We start from the raw sequence: 18,630 nt of genomic DNA, 5'->3' as shown, positions 1-18,630 counted from the left end.
TATATATATATATATATATATATATATACATATACATCACATGCATTTGCAAATAAAAAAAAATATACTACATTTAACAATTTAGTTTTGCACCCAAACCTCTTTGCATATCAACCTAAACCTCTATGACACAGCAGCTGATATAAGCACCATTTATATAATGATATAAGCAAGTTTGAATTGTTTTTTGAATATTTTCTTAGGAAGGAAGAAGGAAGTTTAACTCTAATATTTATCTGGGACTCTCTTACAGCAGTCCTTCTTTGCCCTGTGTGTGTTTGCTATGACTCTCCTGGCCCCAGCTGGATGGATTCTGCATCACATCCCCGAATACAGGCAGGGATCAGCTCCACAACCATGACATTTGGAAAAAGCATCTCATTCAGATAACTCTCTACTTATGTTTCTGCACTTGGTTCTTAAGCAAATGAAAGACAATGGTCTTTATTTACTCAGACTCCATGATTAATTTAATTTTATTTTTTCATTGTGTGTTTCCATATTTCTTACTTTATGGTTTTTATTTGCTACTACATCACTTTAAAAACTTTACTTCCTAAGTCTGAGGGAAAAAACAACAACTTTGCTTTAGTTTTATCTGTGCTGTTTGTTTGTTTGTGTTGTTTTCTGTTTTATTTTGCAGATTCACTTTTAATTTTGCCCTTAGGATTTGTGCATTTGCTTTCTGTTTCCTCTGACTGCTTTTGCTTCCTTTACATACCAAGCCTTAGATATATGTTGTCAGTACTGGACTGCAGAGCCTGCCTTTAAATGTATCTCATGTGTTTATTTTCGACTCGCCAGGTTTCTGGTTTCTCTGAGTGTCTGATCATATCTTCCTATTAGGCTACATTGTCAAACTGAAGGTGCCTTTAAAAAACATCAACCTATTAAGCATGCTTTTCTTTTAACCCATCATTTCTATATTTTTTTTTTCTGTAGGTCTGTTGTGATATTTTTTTCTCAAATGTCAAATTTTCCTCTGCTGTATAAAACATCAGTCTGTGTATAATTACAATGCCTTTGATTTAGTAAGTTGAGTTAATGAAATAAATAAACTTCTGATGAATATTCTAATTTAGTTATTACATTATGTGTGTTCTTTTTATATATTCACATGTGAAGAAAAGCCACTCAATAATGAAGAAGCCAAAAGCAACATAAACAGGAAGAAATGTCAAAATTACCATAATCCTATTAATTATATGTTTTGTGATAATGAACCTCATCACATTTAGAGGAGAAATATGTGACTATTTTACTGTGAACCAGAGCAGTTTTGGGGGAATTAAGACCTCCTTTAAATCAGCTGATAGATACAGCTATTGATCAGGGGTGGAGCTAGATGGGGGGCCAGGGGTGGCCATGGCTGCCCTTAGCCAATCATTGGCCACCCCTATCAGTTTTTTCCTCCTCTAATACAGATGGTGGCAGCAGTAATTAGGGCTGGGTATTTTTGCCAAAGTCCTGAATCGATTCGATTTTGATTCATACAGTTCTAAATCTGTTAATTTTGATTAAATCTGTTTTTACAATAAGGAAAGTGGTTCAACTGTGTCTCAAAATACTCGTGTATTTTATTTTTTCCTGTCATATTAAACACAAAGTGCAAACTTCTAAATCAGATAGTTTGAACTTGAGATGTGAACAAAACTGTCTCAAAAGTGCAAACTTGTTTGTGAAAAGTGAAAAAGTGATGCCTCACACGAACAAGCAGACGTGACACAGCAGACATGCATAAGCTGCATTATCTTCACTGCACAAACCATATTTGCAGCGTTGTCTGTAACAACTACAGTTTTTTTTCTGGTCAGCCCCCATTTGTTAATGTCTTCAGTCAACCTATTGGCTATATTTGAGGCTTTCTGGCTTGAAGTAATGTTGGTGGTCTGTAGCACAAGATGCGAAGGGCCACTCATTATCAATGCAGTGGGAAGTCACCTTAATGTCACGTATCTAGCATATTATCTTTCGTTGTTTTAAATCCAAAATGGTTCCAGACCTCAGACTTCAGTTGGGACAGCTTGCTGAGCGGTGTGTTACTTGGGTTGGCTTTTGCACACGCCTGCTCATTTGAATGTGAACGTCACACGTGTCACTATAAAACTAATAGATCTCATTCCCTACACATTGATTTTGCAGGAATCTATTAAATAGATTTTGTTTTTACCCAGCAGTAATACTATCAAGAGGAATGTTTAAACGTATTAATTATAATGTGCATAATTAACGCTGTGGTTAAAGGTACACTATGCAACCGGTGTTGATTTTCCAGCGAGGCTCCCCCCAGAGGGCGAAAGTAAAAGTGCACTGTCGTAAATATGCACAGCTGTTCTCCTGGTTTCTTCGTCAAGCCAGGCGTGGTTGTTTTGAGCTAAGCAGACAGGCGAACGCAACGAATGACTAATGCTGCGTTCACACTGGACGTAGCTGGCGCAACAGAAGCAGCGAGTTTACATGCAAAGTCAATGGTTGACGCGCGTCAAGGCGCAGCAAAAGGTCCCGCGGCGAGCAGCTGAAGCAGCGCGTCGGGCGCGTTTAAGCATCTGACGCAGGGAGAGAGACACAGCGCTGATGATCACTCCTCTTAAACAGTTTATTGACGCCTAAATTAACTTAAAATGCAGAAATCTGCCGGCAGAATATGTAGTTTGGATTATTTAGATGAAAAACACCTACCAGCTGCCGCGGTGAACCGCGAGGAGGCGACCCGGCCAGAGGCTGCTGATGAAGGGATTCCTACTGTCGGCGCACCGCTGGTATGTGGGGGTCTGAGTGGCTCCGACAGAAAAAATATTGAAGGCAGGATGATAATCTGAATGAACTGACTGCACTGATTATGTTTTCAGGTGTATTTTCTCACTTAAATACATATTAAAACTACTTTATTCCCACTGATCACAGCAAATATAGCTGCAAGGCAGAGAAAGGATAGTGAAGCTCCGCCCAACGAGCGTCAGACACACTTTTAGCACCGTGCAGCCAGAGCAACAAAGCTGCTTCAGCCAGAACTAAACTGGTACAAGCAGCAAAAATGAACCAGCAGACGCGATTTTGCTGCGTCCGGCGTGAACGTAGCATAACTGCACAAAGATCGCCACTGTGCTAGCAACGAGCATGCTTTTAACTGGGGGCGTGTAGCAGTTCTCGCCGTAAAGCAAGACTGACTCTCACGAGACTTCTGAGCCTGTGGGTGCGGGTCGGTGCTCCTGCAATTGCAAGTGCGGTATTTCCCCACAGACCACCAGGGCGGCCGAGAATACCTTTGTTCAACCTGAAATGAATCATTTAATCATCCATAACGTTATGGAACACATTAATTAACTGAAAAATGTTGCATAGTGTGCCTTTAATTATGCACATCAAAATACTAACATTAAAGTTGATATATACAGAATTCATGCTCTTTTAAGACTCTAATTTTGTGTTGTATGGGGTACAGAGAAAATTATGTCTCTCTGCAAATAATCAGTGAAATCATAGATAAATAACTACTTTAAAGGAAAACGCCATTTTTTTTTGTTACATCGGGCCCTTGATTTTGTGTTCTACTCACCCATTTGAGTTTTGTGTCATTTGGAACGTCATGCACACCTCGCTTTTTTTTTTTAAAGATATAAATATAAAAAATATAACCGCGGATGTCTGGGAGACAGTGATTCACCTACATGTTATGAATGCTGGCGTACCATAAAGAATAAATTATGAACAGTTTAGTTTGTGCCTTCAAGTCGTTGCCCATAGGAAGACGTTACTTGGATATAACCGAACTGAATATGTTCAGAACAGCTCCAAATGACACAAAACTCATATGGGTGAGTAGAACACAATGTAATAACGTAAAATGAAGGGCCAAATGTAAAAAAAAAAACGATGTTTCCCTTTAATAATAACTTCAAAATCCATTTAATGTAGATATTAGAACATGTATGTTATGCAGAACAATTTTTGATAAAAATAGGTAAGTAATGACAATGGAAAAGATGTTTTCCCCCTGACATTTTGCCCATTATACTTTTTATTTAGACAGCATAGATGTTTAAATATATGCATTTATTTGTAATCAAAAGGAAAGTATAGTTTGTCTTTATTGAGAAAATATGGATGTTGTGCTCATTCCTGTTGGAACAGTATAGATGGACCCTGAGGTTCTGGCATCTATCCGCTTTTGGCCCCCCCTCAGTTTACATTGGTTTTTGACTGGCCACCCCTATTAAAAATTTCTGGCTACGCCTCTGCTATTGATAAAAAAGAAGGAAATGTTTATATGACGGGCGAGATTATAATAAATAAGAAGGTGACCCCAGTCTTTACATTGGTTTTGAAAATGAAACAACCATCTGTTGAATGTTTATCTTTTTCAGTCCGCCACGACTCCTAACAGGCTATTTAGGTTATGTTTATGTGTAACAAACGTGTTTTCTCCTGCTACTGTCTGCTCACAGGGTGTTTAGGATTCTTGAATGACAATTTGTCAAAACCGGATCAGTCCATTTGGAAAGGGCTGCTGAGCCAAATATCTATCAGGATGCTCTTTCACACTAACACAATGAAAATACCCCCAAAAAACGAGTCACTAAAAGGCTAATTATTTTATAAGAGTTGAAAAAAGGTGTAAAAAAAGACGCAGCGCAGCGCTGTCCGTGGCGCGGATGGTCCAATCAGACCGAGCCTGGCTGCTGCGAGGGCGCACGCATTCACTTTTCCACGTCTGAGGGAAGCACATCGCCGGGAGGAAGATTAAACACTGAAACATCTGACAGTCCGGGTTTATGTCTCCCGAAGTGTCTGCGAAATGTCCACGAAGGCAGAACAGTGTAAGTACCAGTGCGTGTTTTCCCCGCCCCTGTTCTGTGGAAATGTATTTTTATTTATTTTATTTGAACCAAGAAAGCGAATGTGGGAGCTGTCCTTGGTGATGGAGCAGGTCGCAACACGTCCTCTCGCTGCGGAGGACGGTCTGTGATGATGAAGCGGGTCGTGCTGTTTCATCCTGATGCACCGTGTGAATGATTGATGTGGCTGGATGGTGGGAGGATGGTCTCAAGGTCGAGATGAAAGGCTCCGTTCTGAAATGATCAGATGGTATTAATAATATTGATCCTTCTCGTGGTTTGGTCCCACAGTATGGAAATCCGTTGCAGAGATTTTCCTTCATTTTTAACAGGTTGCAGCTCCACTCTGCAGCCTTAAAGACTGGAAGGAAGCCTGTTGTCAGAAATTGTGCCTTTAAAGTTGTGTTGTTCTGATTGTTTGACTGTCAGGGGAAATTATATGTATATTGAAACAATCCATAGCTTTTGTTTGACTTAAATTCAACAAAGATTTTCTCTAAAATGCTTTAAGATCAATATTTTTCTTAATCAAGCCCAGATATTAATAAAACATATTAAAAAACCCTGTAAACATACTGCCTAATAGTGAATTATTGTTTTTTTTTTTTTTAGAGAAAATTGATTGCTATTTTTTTAACTTTCTGATAGATACCAGAAAATCACTATGTTTCTTTAAGGTGTTTATGTTTTATTTATTAGGGATATGTTTATACACACCAAAATTAATAGGGAAAGCAGAAATATCTTCTTATAGGACAGTTCTCAACATTTGAGTTAAATGAATGCATGTCATAAAAATACAAACTCCTTTTGTGACATAATGGAATAAAAAACATCAAAGCCAGAGATTTGGACCTCTATAAGTCAGGTTAAACCTTAACCTTTTTCACAATTTTCAGATGAGCATATGCGCCATTTTCATTCGTTCAAACAGATTCAAATATAAGCACCATAGGGATGTCAGGCTATCACATAACTGTAGAAAGATAACTCCAGTGAAATGAACTCTCTGCATGTAACCCATCCCCTTGGGCTGCCATTGTGCAGCATCCGGGGAGCAGTGTAGGATTAAAGGTCTTTGCTCACGGACCCAGAGTGGCAGTCTGTGGAAGTGGGGCTTGAACTCAGAACCTCTGGATTCCAAGCACAATGGCCTAACCACTAGGGTGCCCCTCCCTCTGTGGACCACAGATAAATGTGTTTAGAAGTGAAGTATGTAATAATAATAATAAAAAAAGCCTGTAAAGCTGTGCTCCTGAACTGGGAGGAGAGTGTCATTACACAAACTGAAGCAGGTCAGGTGTTAGCATGGCTAAAAAAGGCCTATCAGTAGAAGCTGTTGCTGTAGATGCATCATGAGAAGCCAGATTACAGTTTTCAGATGCAAACTCAGCGACAAATACCTCAGAGACCTTTCAGGGGACATGTTCTGTGGTCTGACTGATCTCACACTGAAGTCTTTTGACATATTAATCATTGTTACGTTTGAAAAAACAAGAGGAGGAACATGCAAGACTGATAAGGATGTCATGCTGTGAATTAAAACTGGCTGAGGTTTTTGGTGTCTTGAAAGGGCAGAAAAATCGGCAGTTTTGGAACTCAAACGATCAAAACTCCAGGATGCTCCTTTGCAGCCAGTCTGACTGTTGGAAAGCTAAATGCACGGGACAAATTAGGGGTATTGCAAATATAAAATACATAATGCATAATGTACATTGGGGGAAGCATTATGTAGAATTAATGTTTTTCTGCAGAAGAAATGGAAGCAATTTGCAAAATATTTACTATCTTGAAAAAAGAGCATGAAGTAATAAAATCCTAAAAACAGGACAGGGAAGTTAAAGTCCAAATGGGCCTTCCAGATGCACAATGACAATAGTCATTGCATGAGTCTAGTTACAAGGTACTTAAGGACAATAAGCTAAGTTTTTTGGAGTCTCATTCGCTGGCTCATAATTATAATCGTGCAGTCTTAAAAGGTGTGTAAGAAAATGCTGACAAATCTAACCTAGTTATACTAGTTCTACTGGGAGGAATCTCTAAAACTTTAAAAAAATTAGTGCAAGAAATTATTTAAAGGATACCTAAGATGTTTTACTTAAGTGAGATTGCTTAAAAATGGGGAAATGAACTAAGAGCAAACATGTAAATCTCAGAATAAAGAAAAAATCCCAACATAATGCAGGGTTTAAGGTCAGACAGAAGTACCGTAATAAATAGGTTATATGTGTTTTTATATACAGTTCATTTCAATTTTAGCTTTCAATTATATTTAATTTGTTAGTTAGAGCCATAGTCTTTATGTTCAGGGTAACAGGTCAGAGAGGAAGAGTCACTACTGAAACCGCATTAAGCAGGTCAGCACGTCTCTGCTCCAACTCTGTTTATGTTTCAAAAACAACAAAGTCCCATGGACACCACGGGGAGCAGAAGGACACAAGCAGCCAGCTGGGTTTGGTGCTGAAACGTCCCATCGTGTCAGAGTTAAAAGAACAGACGAGCTCCTTCTCACGTTCACACAGGCCAGATTTTCCCAGCTAGTCTTGGGACTTGAACCAGCAGCCTTTTGTTCCTGAGCATGTCTCCGTACGCAGTAGTTTGGGGCCTCCTCTGGGGCTCGCGTTGACCTCGCTGCAGCACATTTAAGGTCACCTAGTGCGGGCCGGACAGCCATGGGAACAGAAAACTGTTTAAAGCTGTAATTAAAACATCCGTGTTGGACGGCAGCCAGAGAGCAGCAGGAACTTTGCATTTATTCTCATTCATGTGTAGTTCTGTGTGTTGTCACTGAGATAAAATGGTGATTTCTTACTCTGCTCTTTATTTTGTCTAGTTGCCTCTAAGATACGATACTTGCAAGAGTATCACAACCGTGTGCAACACAATATTTACCCTGTGCCCTCCGGAACAGACATTGCAAACACACTGAAATACTTTTCCCAAACCCTCCTCAGGTAAGTACTCTGAGTGCATAGTAAGTACAGAGCTTCCTTCATGCCCACCTGAAGTTCAACACATTAGAATACTTTGACTCACTGCTGAAAGGGATGACAGTGACACAATATAAATCAGGACAGGAAGCGTAGTTAGAGAAGGGGGCAAAGTGTCTTTATTATTGGAAAATAGTGTTTTATTAGTAGGTAGAGTATGGAGATGATGCTGTGATGGTTTTTGATTCACGGCTCAGCTGACCTGAGGGTTTCCCCTCCTCATGCCTCCCAGGGGGGCTGGAGAGGTGAGGGTTTACTCCTCAGACTGTGCAGCCTCAGGGTCAGCTCTCTCTCCTGGGTGCTGTGAAAGCCTGAAGAAGGAACAGCGTGTTATTTGCCTCTCCAGCAGGCAGCCATTTTAGACACATTCTTTTTATAATGTGTTATTTCCCTTTTTATCTTATCTCATTTACTGGAATGAGTTTTTTTTTTTTTTTGGTTGTCTGCTATTTCTGGATATATCTGCTCTGTCCTTTCTTATTAGCTTTTAAAAAAAAAACGGTGCTGAAGGGTGAACTTTCATGCTCCGCTGTAATCACTATTATCAGCTTATGGAGGACTCTGTTAGAGATTGGCAGCTGGCCTCAATTCTCCACTTTTTTTCTCAACCCCACCAGGATTATTTAATCTGCTGGAGGGTATCCTGGATACTTTCTGCTTTGCTGAAAGGCTGTCCTGCAGCAGCAGCGACAGAATCTGCAGCCTGCATGCTGTTGCACAGACCGACAGCGTCTGCAACTGTTGGAATCCTTGTGGTTTTTGTCACTAAGGCACAGTGACAGCAGAGTGAGAAAACAATCAGGAAGCCTTAGCGCAGCTTTGATGTCTTCCTGAAGAGCAGCCTCTTAGCCTCAGCTATGCAGAGCAACTCCCTCTGCCCAGCATTAAGGGAGCTGAGTTCCTGTGCTGGGACTCTGGGATTCTCTATACACTTGTGCCTTCTGCAGCCGAGCGTGGAGAAAACCAGAGAAAAAAGAGAAATATGTGTGCAGGGAGCATTTAGAGTTAAAGAAAGCATTTGTAAAAAATGAAAGTTAAGATAGACTGTTCATGCTCGGTTTAATTGTAGTGTCGTTTGGCCTCAGAAAAGGATTTTGTGCATTTGTTTCCCAAAAGATGAGACAAATTAGATTGTTGCTTTTTATTGCATTACCTCCAACACTTAGAAAACAGAGGTACTGTAGCTGACAGAAACCTTTCAGCTTAGATTCACATTCCTTAGAGCACACATAGAGAGCACTGCAGGGTTTGACAGTATATGTACGTCACGTTTCTGTATCCGTGCATTCTACATGTGTTTGGTGTCCTATATGTTTGTAATTCTCTGTGTTGTGTCTGTGTGTGTGCGTGGGTGTGGGAGCTCATATGTGTTTTCTCTCTGTGTATCTGTCCACTGCGTGCGTGTGTGAGTGAATGTGACTGTTTACGTCTGTGTTCATTGTTCAAATTAATGATGTCTTCTCTTCTGATGAAACGAGCAGTGAAAAAGTCATACTCTGAGCTGCAGTCTCTGGTCGCGCGTTCGCCCACTTTGAGCCTCGTAAACAAAGCCGACGCAGACCGAGCTCTTCCAGAGTATAACTTTGAGGGGATCAGTCCAATGCTGTACTGTATGTTCTGCTAGTAAATGTAAAAAAAAAATGCTTATATTATAACAGACGTTAATGAAATCCCCTTTCTCACTTGCCTCGGAACTCTATGCTGTAAGTCTACTTTTTGAGTGACCTTTAAGACAAATTAAGATTTTTTTTTTTAAGAATCTGGGCTCTTTGTCATGAATCCTAATCATTTATCTGATAGGATAGCTTTAAAAAAAAAAAGAGCAATGCTCTCTGGCCCTCCCCCCTGTCCTCCCTCCTCCACCCGAGACACTCCACACTCAACCCAACTAGTTTTTGCTTTTGTTCTCCTTCTCCCAAAGTCCAATTTGTCCACCACCTTCCCCAGGGGACAGCAAACACAATTGTCCATCCTGCATTAGCTCACAAACAGTCATCTCCCCCTCTGATACAACCTATTCCTTTGTCATTAATTCTCTACTGTAGATTAGTTGTTACATTTATTTTAGAAACCTGAATCCATATGCCTGTTGGATCTCATTATTTCTCTTGATGATACTGGTACAGTATCATAACGTATGCATACGGACATTATTTCTCTGGTGCAATAAACATGTGCTGTGACCTAGGAGCACTTGATCTAACCTCACACACATGTTTATTATTGGCTCAAGCATGTTTCAAAAGTGTCACCTCTGTATTTTCCCGAACCAATCTGGTGTCACTCCCATCCTTGACAGCCCCACCAAAGACAAGGAAATTTTATTTGAAATTATGCACACCACGTCCAATTGGCCGTGTCTTGCATGGCAGCTGCAGACTTCTTTTTTGATTGGAAAAACGGCAGCCATTGAGGGACAGTCCATTGCACTGTCCCTTTTTGGAGAAGTATGGGGTTGCCACTGAAAACATGCCATTTTTTATATTTTTGCTCCTTGTCACCAGATACGCATGAGATGCAGTGATCATTTGCAGTTTGTGCTCATGTTTATTTTTTTATTTATTTATTTATTGTTTTTTTTATGATTGCAAACAAGTCAAAATGAGATGAATTGAATTAAAGTCACTCTGAACTGATGAAGCAGGGGAAAAATTACCCATGCCTTTGGTGACACGGTCCAATAGTGAGACACTGCATCCTATGTGGGGTTTATCTGGGTTTGTTTTTTTCTATTTACGCTGTCTCTGTAGTGCCATTTCAATGTAATGTGCTGTTTTTTTGTGTCTTTGTTGTCTCTTTTTTTCCCTTGTTCCCCTCTCCTACCCTCCCTCCCCTCCCCTCCCGCCCCCGGAGCAGCATTCTGTCCCGCACAGGCAGGAAGGAGAACCAGGAAGCTTCCAATTTGGCCGTGCCCATGACCATGTGTCTTTTTCCTGTGCCATTCCCACTCACCCCATCTCTAAGACCACAAGTCAGTTCCATCAACCCTACAGTTACTCGCTCCCTCCTTTACAGCGTTCTGCGCGAAGCCCCGTCAGACCGCGGGGGGCAGGGGCAGCAGAGTCGGGACGCTCAGCTCTCAGAGTACCCCTCTCTGGACTATCAGGGCCTCTATGTGACCCTCGTGACCCTGCTTGACCTGGTGCCCCTGCTGCAGCACGGTCAGCATGGTGAGTCAAGGCCCAGTGCACCACTGTTTGTCATCATCATCCTCGAGCCGCCTGGCCTGCATGAAGCCACTGCTGCTTTTTTGGCCTCTTTTTGTAACGGGAGGAGAGAAGTCCTGCTGAGGATCTTGAGGGATGCATGGGGTGCTTGGGAGCACGCTGGATCCAGTCAACTTTCATAAGCCATTGGATAACCCAGACATAATTAAGCCTTCTCTACTGTTTATCATACCTGACTGCATGTTTTTGTTATGCCAAAGAGTTAGATATATTCTAGATATAATGTTGTGCATAGACAGGCTAATGTGATGTTTTAGATATATTAAAAACACATCTGAGAATGATTCCAATATAATCACTCTGCTCTGCACTGCACTACTCCTGCATCATAGTATCTTTATTAAAATAACAAAAACCTAATTCTAAAGCATGAAAATCCATCTACTTGATTAGATTTCTCTGATTTGTATCACAGAGTGTTTTTTTTTTCAGACCGCTAACTGACCTTTAAATCCGGTTGTTTTTTTGTTTTTTGTTTTTCTGCTGCTGTAATATTAAAGATCTGCCATTCCTGTTACCCTGTGGCTGCATACAGTATGAGGATGCTGTATGTACAGCTGATTGAAGGCGTGTTTGTGCATCTCTCTCTGTCTTTTTTGTCTTTGTGTTTCCCTTCTCTTTTTCTCATCAGATCTGGGGCAGTCAATATTTTACACAACAACCTGCCTCCTGCCCTTCCTCAGTGATGATATTCTCAGCACTTTGCCCTACACAATGATCTCAACATTAGCCACATTCCCTCCCTTCCTCCATAAAGACATCATAGAGTACCTGAGCACCTCTTTCCTCCCCATGGCAATATGTGAGTATGTCCTGATGAGGGAAAATTTAGAAAATGATTCAAATATTGTTTAAAATGGGAAAGCTAAAGCAGAGAGGCTGAACAAGACGTGCTTCTTTTGTTTGTCTACATCTGATCTGTTTACATTTTCATGAGCAAATCTTCAATGATTTAATGACTCCTTACAGTTTATCTCACTTAAAGGATTTAGACGATCAAACTCATTTTAATATCAAATATAAACCGAGAAAATACAAAAGCATTTTTCCATTGATGGTTCACTGAATTAAATGATATAAGCTATCAAATTAATCTCAGCCCATAAGCATAGAAGCAATGTCCCTAAACTGTTTTAATTCAGCCAAATTAAAAGGTTTTGGAGCATCGTCACAGAATGTCAACCAGCTCTGAGTTTAGCTCCAAACTCTTTTTAGATGTGGCGACTAGTGCTGCAACTAATGATTATTTTGCAAATCGATTAATCTGTCGATAATTTTTTTGAGTATTCAATTAATAATCGGATAGCAAAAGGTTCCTTATAGAAGAGTTTTTATTAAATTAAACCAGGTGAGGATAGAGTATATTGACAGAAGAAAAAGTTTTTTATTTTAAATGCAATATATTTTTTACAATCAGGGTATAATTACTGCTCTAAGAGGTTTGCTCTGTCAGCTAAAGGCATCTTTTACTCTCTCTATACTCGTTTAACAACTAATCAATTGCTAAATTTATTGACGATTATTTCAATAACCGATTAATCCGATTAATTGTTTCAGCCCTAGTGGCAACGTTCTGGTTCCCTAAGCAAGTCACCCTGGTCTTGAAGCAGCAATGTAACCTCAGACCATCACACTAATACCATCATGTTTTAATGTTTTAATTTCTTCTGAAATGCTGTGCTAGTTTTTGTATTACAGAGCAGAACAGCTGGTAACACTGCTGATTGACAGCAAGAGAGTCTTTGGTTTGAATGCTGGCCTCATCCCAAACTTAAACATCATGAATGTTGGTTTAGTCAGTCTCTTCCTCTCAGAAATAGGAGTAGATGTGCCTTTTGCTCAGTGTGAAAAAACCCCACTTCATCATAATTTTTATTGTTTGTTTTTACGGATCTTTCTTATAGGATGGAATTTTTACCCAGCCTCTTTCTCAGTCTTGAATCAGTAACTATAAAATGTAACCAAGACGTTACAAAGACGCTATTTTAGATGTTTTTTCAGTTTTTATTTTTTTTTTTTGTGACCACCTATGTAAATTGCTGAGCTAATTAAGTAATTTTGGCCATTCCGTTAAAGAATGGGTGGGAGCAGTCTTGGCGGATGTTTGTGACTTTTTTCTGATGCATCTGGAATTTGCACTTTCCTCCAGGGAGGGCAGAGGGCATTTAGTGATTTCTATGGTGTTTATGACCCTCTGCAGGGCAACCTTATCTGTTGCAATGCAGGCATAGCCTTAGAAATTGCTCTTTTAACCCATTCCAACAATTTTGTCTTTAATCCACTTGAGTTTCTTTGGTTTAGAGTTTGTTGTGTTTCCTGGTAAGATATTTTTGCCAACCCCATGCTGTCAGATAGGTTATATCTGGCATATTAAATGGGGAGTGGCGGCCTAGTGGTTACAGCATTGCCCTGGGGATCCAGAGGTTCTGAGTCCCTGAGCAAGACCCTTAACCACAGACTGCTCCCCAGGCACCACACAATGACAGCCCACTGCTCCCCAATGGGATGGGTTAAATGCAGAGAGTATTTATATATTTTTACAAATTATTCTTTTTATTATTAGTTTTTTTTAAATATTAGGGGAAATTTTATGGCTGCATGAAGTTTAACTTGTTTTGAGTACCTTTTCCCTGAGATATAGTGTTTTTTTTGCTTTTTTATACAAACCTTTTGTTCAGTACAATTATATCATGATTAAACAAGGGGGACTTCTTACAGAAAGACATTTTCCCTTTACTATCCATTTTAAGCAAGCATTATATTTTACTTAACCTATTTTGTCTAATTTTAATTTATTAAGACTATTTTTCTTCACTCTGTTTGCTTGTGTGCAGTGGGTTCAACTCGTAGGGAGGGTGGAGTGCCTGCTTACGTCAATTTATCGGCTTCTTCTATGCTCATGATTGCAATGCAGTACACCTCAAACCCAGGTGAACATCATGCTGGCTGCTATAAAAACACAACTGTTGAATAAAGTGTTGCTATTACCGTTTACTAAATCCAGCCTCTACCTTTTCCAGTCTATCACTGTCAGCTGTTGGAGTGCCTAATGAAGCACAAACAGGAAGTGTGGAAGGTAAATATAGCGCCACCCTTTCCCAACTGAATCAACCCTCACTGTAAAGAGCATCTTTATCATTTTGAGAAATATATATCATGTAGCAGGAGCAAAATTTTTTGCCTAAAACATTTGGAATATTCCACAACTAATTAGTTTTTTTATTTTTTTTATTTAGGTGCAAGTCACTTGTTAATTACATTTGTTTTCAGATGAATTCTCATCGGAAGAGTGAATAAACACATTTGTGTGATTCTTGAAAAAAAAAAATCAGTAAATCTTTGCGTTGAAATTCCTCTTTGGTAAAACAGCATCACAAACTCAGTAGTTCCATCGGGAACAGGGATGTTTTTGCACGTGCAAAAAACACCAAATAGAATCTAAAGAGACAAAAAAAAAAAAGTTAGAGCTCGACATGGCCAGAATAAACCAGAAGTAGAATCAATGAATAATCAATCTCTGCTACTTGGATGAAGAAAAATGATTTTAAAACACAAAGATCTGTTATAGTCTGAGGCTTCATGTCATTAATGTTAAATAGAGATGCAGCTTTTAACGGATAACAAAATTTGTGTTTGTTGATTATTTTGAAAAAAAAAAATCACATTTCCCCTACATATTTCACTCATGTTTCCATTGGTTTTAAAAAACAATTTTTTTTTTTTATATTTTCCTAAAATATTCAACATACATCTCTACATTTTAAGGCTCTTTATGTCCATTTCGTTTCAGGACCTGCTTTATGTTATATCTTACGGTCCCTCCCAAGTAAAACCTCCAGCTGTGCAAATGCTGTTTCACTACTGGCCCAACCTGAAGCCACCTGGAGCCATCAGTGAATACAGAGGGCTGCAGTACACAGGTTAGATTCCCTGGATCCCATATTTGCTGCTTTAGAAGTGAGCCGAGAGATATTATAATTACCAAGCAATATTTTCCTTCCTTGAATCGTTTTATTTGCACAGCCTGGAATCCTATCCACTGTCAACACATTGAGTGCCACAATGCCATCAATAAACCTGCTGTCAAGGTAAGTAAAGATCAAAAGTCCACCATAACCGGTGTATATGAGGTGTATTTTCAGCTTCCCTTTTAGCCCCTCAGTAAATACATGAGCAGTGAGTCAGAGGTATCAGCTGATTTGCTCCACTCAGCTTGCATCTTATCCACTTTATCATCTCCCCCTGCCTTTACTCAACTGTGCTCAGAACTGACAAATAGAGTTTGAACTGGAGAGCAGAGATGGGGGCTGGATTTCAATTACCGGGAGCAGGAAGGCAGCTTGGAGGGAGGGGGGTTTTAATTGGAAGCGGTGACCCCGTGCAGCCCTTGAGGACAGGGTGGCATCAAGTGAGCACAGTAAATTATAGTGCACCATCTGAACATCAAGGCCAGGAGCATTTAGCACAGACCCAGGCACAACATATGCACACAGCCATTGTTACTGAGTTTAAGAGAGCAGATAAAGGTGTCATGGTGTTTTATTTAAAAGGACACTATAAAACACTGTATGAATGGTCTGTATGAGGGGAAACTGTAGCATATCAGGAGTTGTTTTCACATTTGTTTAAGGGGATATTTTTTTATTCCAATATTCCAATCTTTATAGCTTTATTATTTTTATATGAAATAATGATAACTTATCAGGTATTCAAATCAGGCTGCACAATATTTGAAGAAAATATGATGTTTCACAGCTTTTGTTGAATACTGCAAATCCTGAATATGATTAATTTACATTTTTCTTGCTCTTTTACTATTTTCTGTTCATTGCATGTGTCCTGCCAATTTTTGACAGCTTTAGCACTGAACTCACTCCCAATATAACTCATGCTTGGTTATCGAGATCATTGAAGGTCTGTCATAGAGGTTACAATAGTATTGGCACATAAAATTTGTATGCATCACAATTTAAATGTAATATCTTTTTAAAAATTATGCAAGGAGCCCAAATATTATATCCAATAAATTATTTACATCATCAGATTGGTATAGATTAATACTGGGATGATGACATCAACTTGATATATTGTTCAACTCTTTCTTTAAACATATATATAAGTTATCATGAAAATGTACTCACTCAAAAACATCAATATGTCAGATTTTAGCATAAATATATCATATAGGCATACTAAGGGAAAAGAATGAATGAACATTTATCTAAGAGAATTCCCTGGTTCCAATAGGTTTTAGTTGCACACAAAAGTAGGAACAGGGAGTTTTGAAAAATAAAGAATCTGCAAAGAAAAAAAGAATAGCATTAAGGCAAAAATGTAAACCAGACTTACAGTAAGCATATAAAAAACTAAGAATATAATTAAAAATATAAAAATAAAAACGTTTCAGGTCATAATGTATGAATAGAAATGGTTATTTCAAAGTAAGTTATATACTTTAGTATGTTTTGTGATCATTCTATATAGAAATTATTGAACATGGTTATTATACAGCAACGGTTGATTTGCAGTAGTATCATGCAGTCTGGCAACGGTTGGAATAAAGGATCCGTGATAGCACTCCATCTTACACTGAGGATGTCTCAATCTTTTGCTGAAATAAATTCATGCAGTCAAAACTGTTGTGTTGCTTTTACAGATGTGCATAGACCCTACTCTCTCTGTAGCACTGGGAGACAAGCCACCACCTCTTTATTTATGCAAGGAGTGCAGCCAGAGGATTGCAGGGTATGCATCTGTTTCACCTCTTTTCTCAAAAACAAATGCACAATCATTGCAAACTCACATCTCCTGTTGCCTGCCTCATTGTTCCTGTATCCAACGCAGCCAAAGCGCCAAGCCATGGTTATGTAATTCCCCTGTGCCACTAATGAGATCATCATAAAAAAAAAACATGCATGCACTTGTTCCTCATTTATCTAGAATGTGGACAATCATAATTACATGGCTTTGCAGCGTTTTGCAGGATGTGTGGTGTTGCTCTATTCAGGAGCTGAATTTGTTGTGTTTTATGGTGCAAACCTTTGAGTGCAGCATTTTACCATGCTCTCATGCAATGTTTTGTTATTTCTATGACCTTTTCAGAGATCATCCTGAATGGCTTGTTGATGTCCTACTGCCACAAGGTGAGCATATACAGCTGACAAGGTGGCTTTTTAACGTACTGAAAAAGGTTTTCCTCTGCATGAAACAGAGCCTGCAGGGCGCTACATAAATCCACACAAACCACTATCTCCACCAGTCTCAATTCACATGAGATTTTTTTTTTAAATCTTTTCTTTGGGATTTTAAGTCTAAGCTGCTCTAAGAAGATTGGTTGTTTACAGATTTCGGTTTTTCTCCTTTCTCTGTACACAATATTAACATCAGACAAAGAGACCCCAAATATATAACCATTAAATTACTTAAGCAGGTTAAAAGATCCAAAGATCATAATATTATTCCCCAATGTAAAAAATTTGATATTTAATGTGTAAGTCTGGAAGGGGCCATAAAACAGCGATCCACACTGAAATAGTGGTGAAGCTACTCAGTAGAGGGCAGTCTACCAAAAACACTCTAACATACTATTCCAAGGAAAAATACTGCGCTGACCAAAAAAGAAATACAAATGCAGATCTCATATTTGCCAGCAAAACAATCCTCTTGATGGTGGAATCATGAATTCTGCTCTCTACCAGAAATCTTCAATGTCCGATCATAAACATGAGACTTTAAACCTAGAATCACTAATGTTCTGCAACGGGAAAATCATCCAAGTCATGTCCACCTCTGAAGAGCTCAAGGTTTTAAAAAGAAATAAAGGTTTTCCAAATTTCCTAGTAAAGGAGATGATGTGGCATGACTTTAAACACATCAGCTTTTATATCCACCCACAGAGTTCAAAGAACAAATACTTTTACCTTTCTTAAGTAGAAAGTTTGGCTATTTATACTTTACTGGAGTAAATATTTTTTAGATAACTTTTCATTTGTACTCTTTACATTTTTTTTTTGCTATTATCTCTACTTTCTACTCCTTACATAAAAAAAAAAAAGACTGATTAGTTTTGTTTCATTTGATCTCATTTTCATCATGGCCTGGTTGTATTCAAAAGAAATAAAAAACATAAAAATAATTTGTTTCATCCAGACTATAATTTCTTTGTGGTTGGACTCACTCTTGCACCAACTTGTTGTTCGCCACATACCAAAATAAATGATTTTTCAAGATGATGCACAGTTAAATTTGACACTGTTTCCATTAGTATTAAAACTAAGAAAATTATTGTATATATTAATGTAAGTACAGTATAAGGGAAGTTATCCTGCAGAATTGTAGAAAAATGTTCATTTAATTGGGTAGTACTCAATATTAGGTTTAAAGCATATGTCCTTAACTTTTTTCTTCTTTACTTTTATACAAGCAGTTTTTGAAAAATTGTACTTTTACTTGGGTAAAAAGCTTAAGTTGATACTCTAACTTCTATAAAACAGTTTTAACCCTTTAAAGCCTGATCCAAGAATAAAACAAAACAGAAAATTACTTTTTTTTGGTTTGAAGTCCTTATTTGGCCTTTTA

General features: G+C 38.7%; 1 protein-coding gene across 12 annotated transcripts in view; it reads left to right on the top strand.

The window, feature by feature from the left end:
• The first annotated feature begins 4,685 nt into the window (after positions 1-4,685).
• The window catches only part of unc79 (unc-79 homolog (C. elegans)), a 52,731-nt gene continuing 38,786 nt past the window's right edge, over positions 4,686-18,630 (top strand). For 11 of the 12 annotated variants that reach the window (XM_015397117.1, XM_015397106.1, XM_015397107.1 and 8 more), the window contains exons 1-10: positions 4,686-4,817; positions 7,669-7,789; positions 10,682-10,995; positions 11,684-11,854; positions 13,887-13,982; positions 14,073-14,128; positions 14,843-14,972; positions 15,076-15,140; positions 16,709-16,797; positions 17,155-17,195. In XM_015397117.1, the coding sequence (XP_015252603.1) occupies positions 4,796-4,817; positions 7,669-7,789; positions 10,682-10,995; positions 11,684-11,854; positions 13,887-13,982; positions 14,073-14,128; positions 14,843-14,972; positions 15,076-15,140; positions 16,709-16,797; positions 17,155-17,195 (1,105 nt within the window). In that variant the 5' untranslated portion in view covers positions 4,686-4,795. The remainder of the gene's footprint in view (positions 4,818-7,668; positions 7,790-10,681; positions 10,996-11,683; positions 11,855-13,886; positions 13,983-14,072; positions 14,129-14,842; positions 14,973-15,075; positions 15,141-16,708; positions 16,798-17,154; positions 17,196-18,630) is intronic. The other variant, XM_015397116.1, reaches the window with a different exon arrangement.

Source organism: Cyprinodon variegatus, unplaced genomic scaffold (genome assembly GCF_000732505.1).
Source record: "Cyprinodon variegatus isolate N-32 unplaced genomic scaffold, C_variegatus-1.0 Scaffold838, whole genome shotgun sequence".
Classification (NCBI taxonomy): domain Eukaryota; kingdom Metazoa; phylum Chordata; class Actinopteri; order Cyprinodontiformes; family Cyprinodontidae; genus Cyprinodon; species Cyprinodon variegatus.
This window is presented reverse-complemented; position numbering and strand designations above follow the sequence as displayed.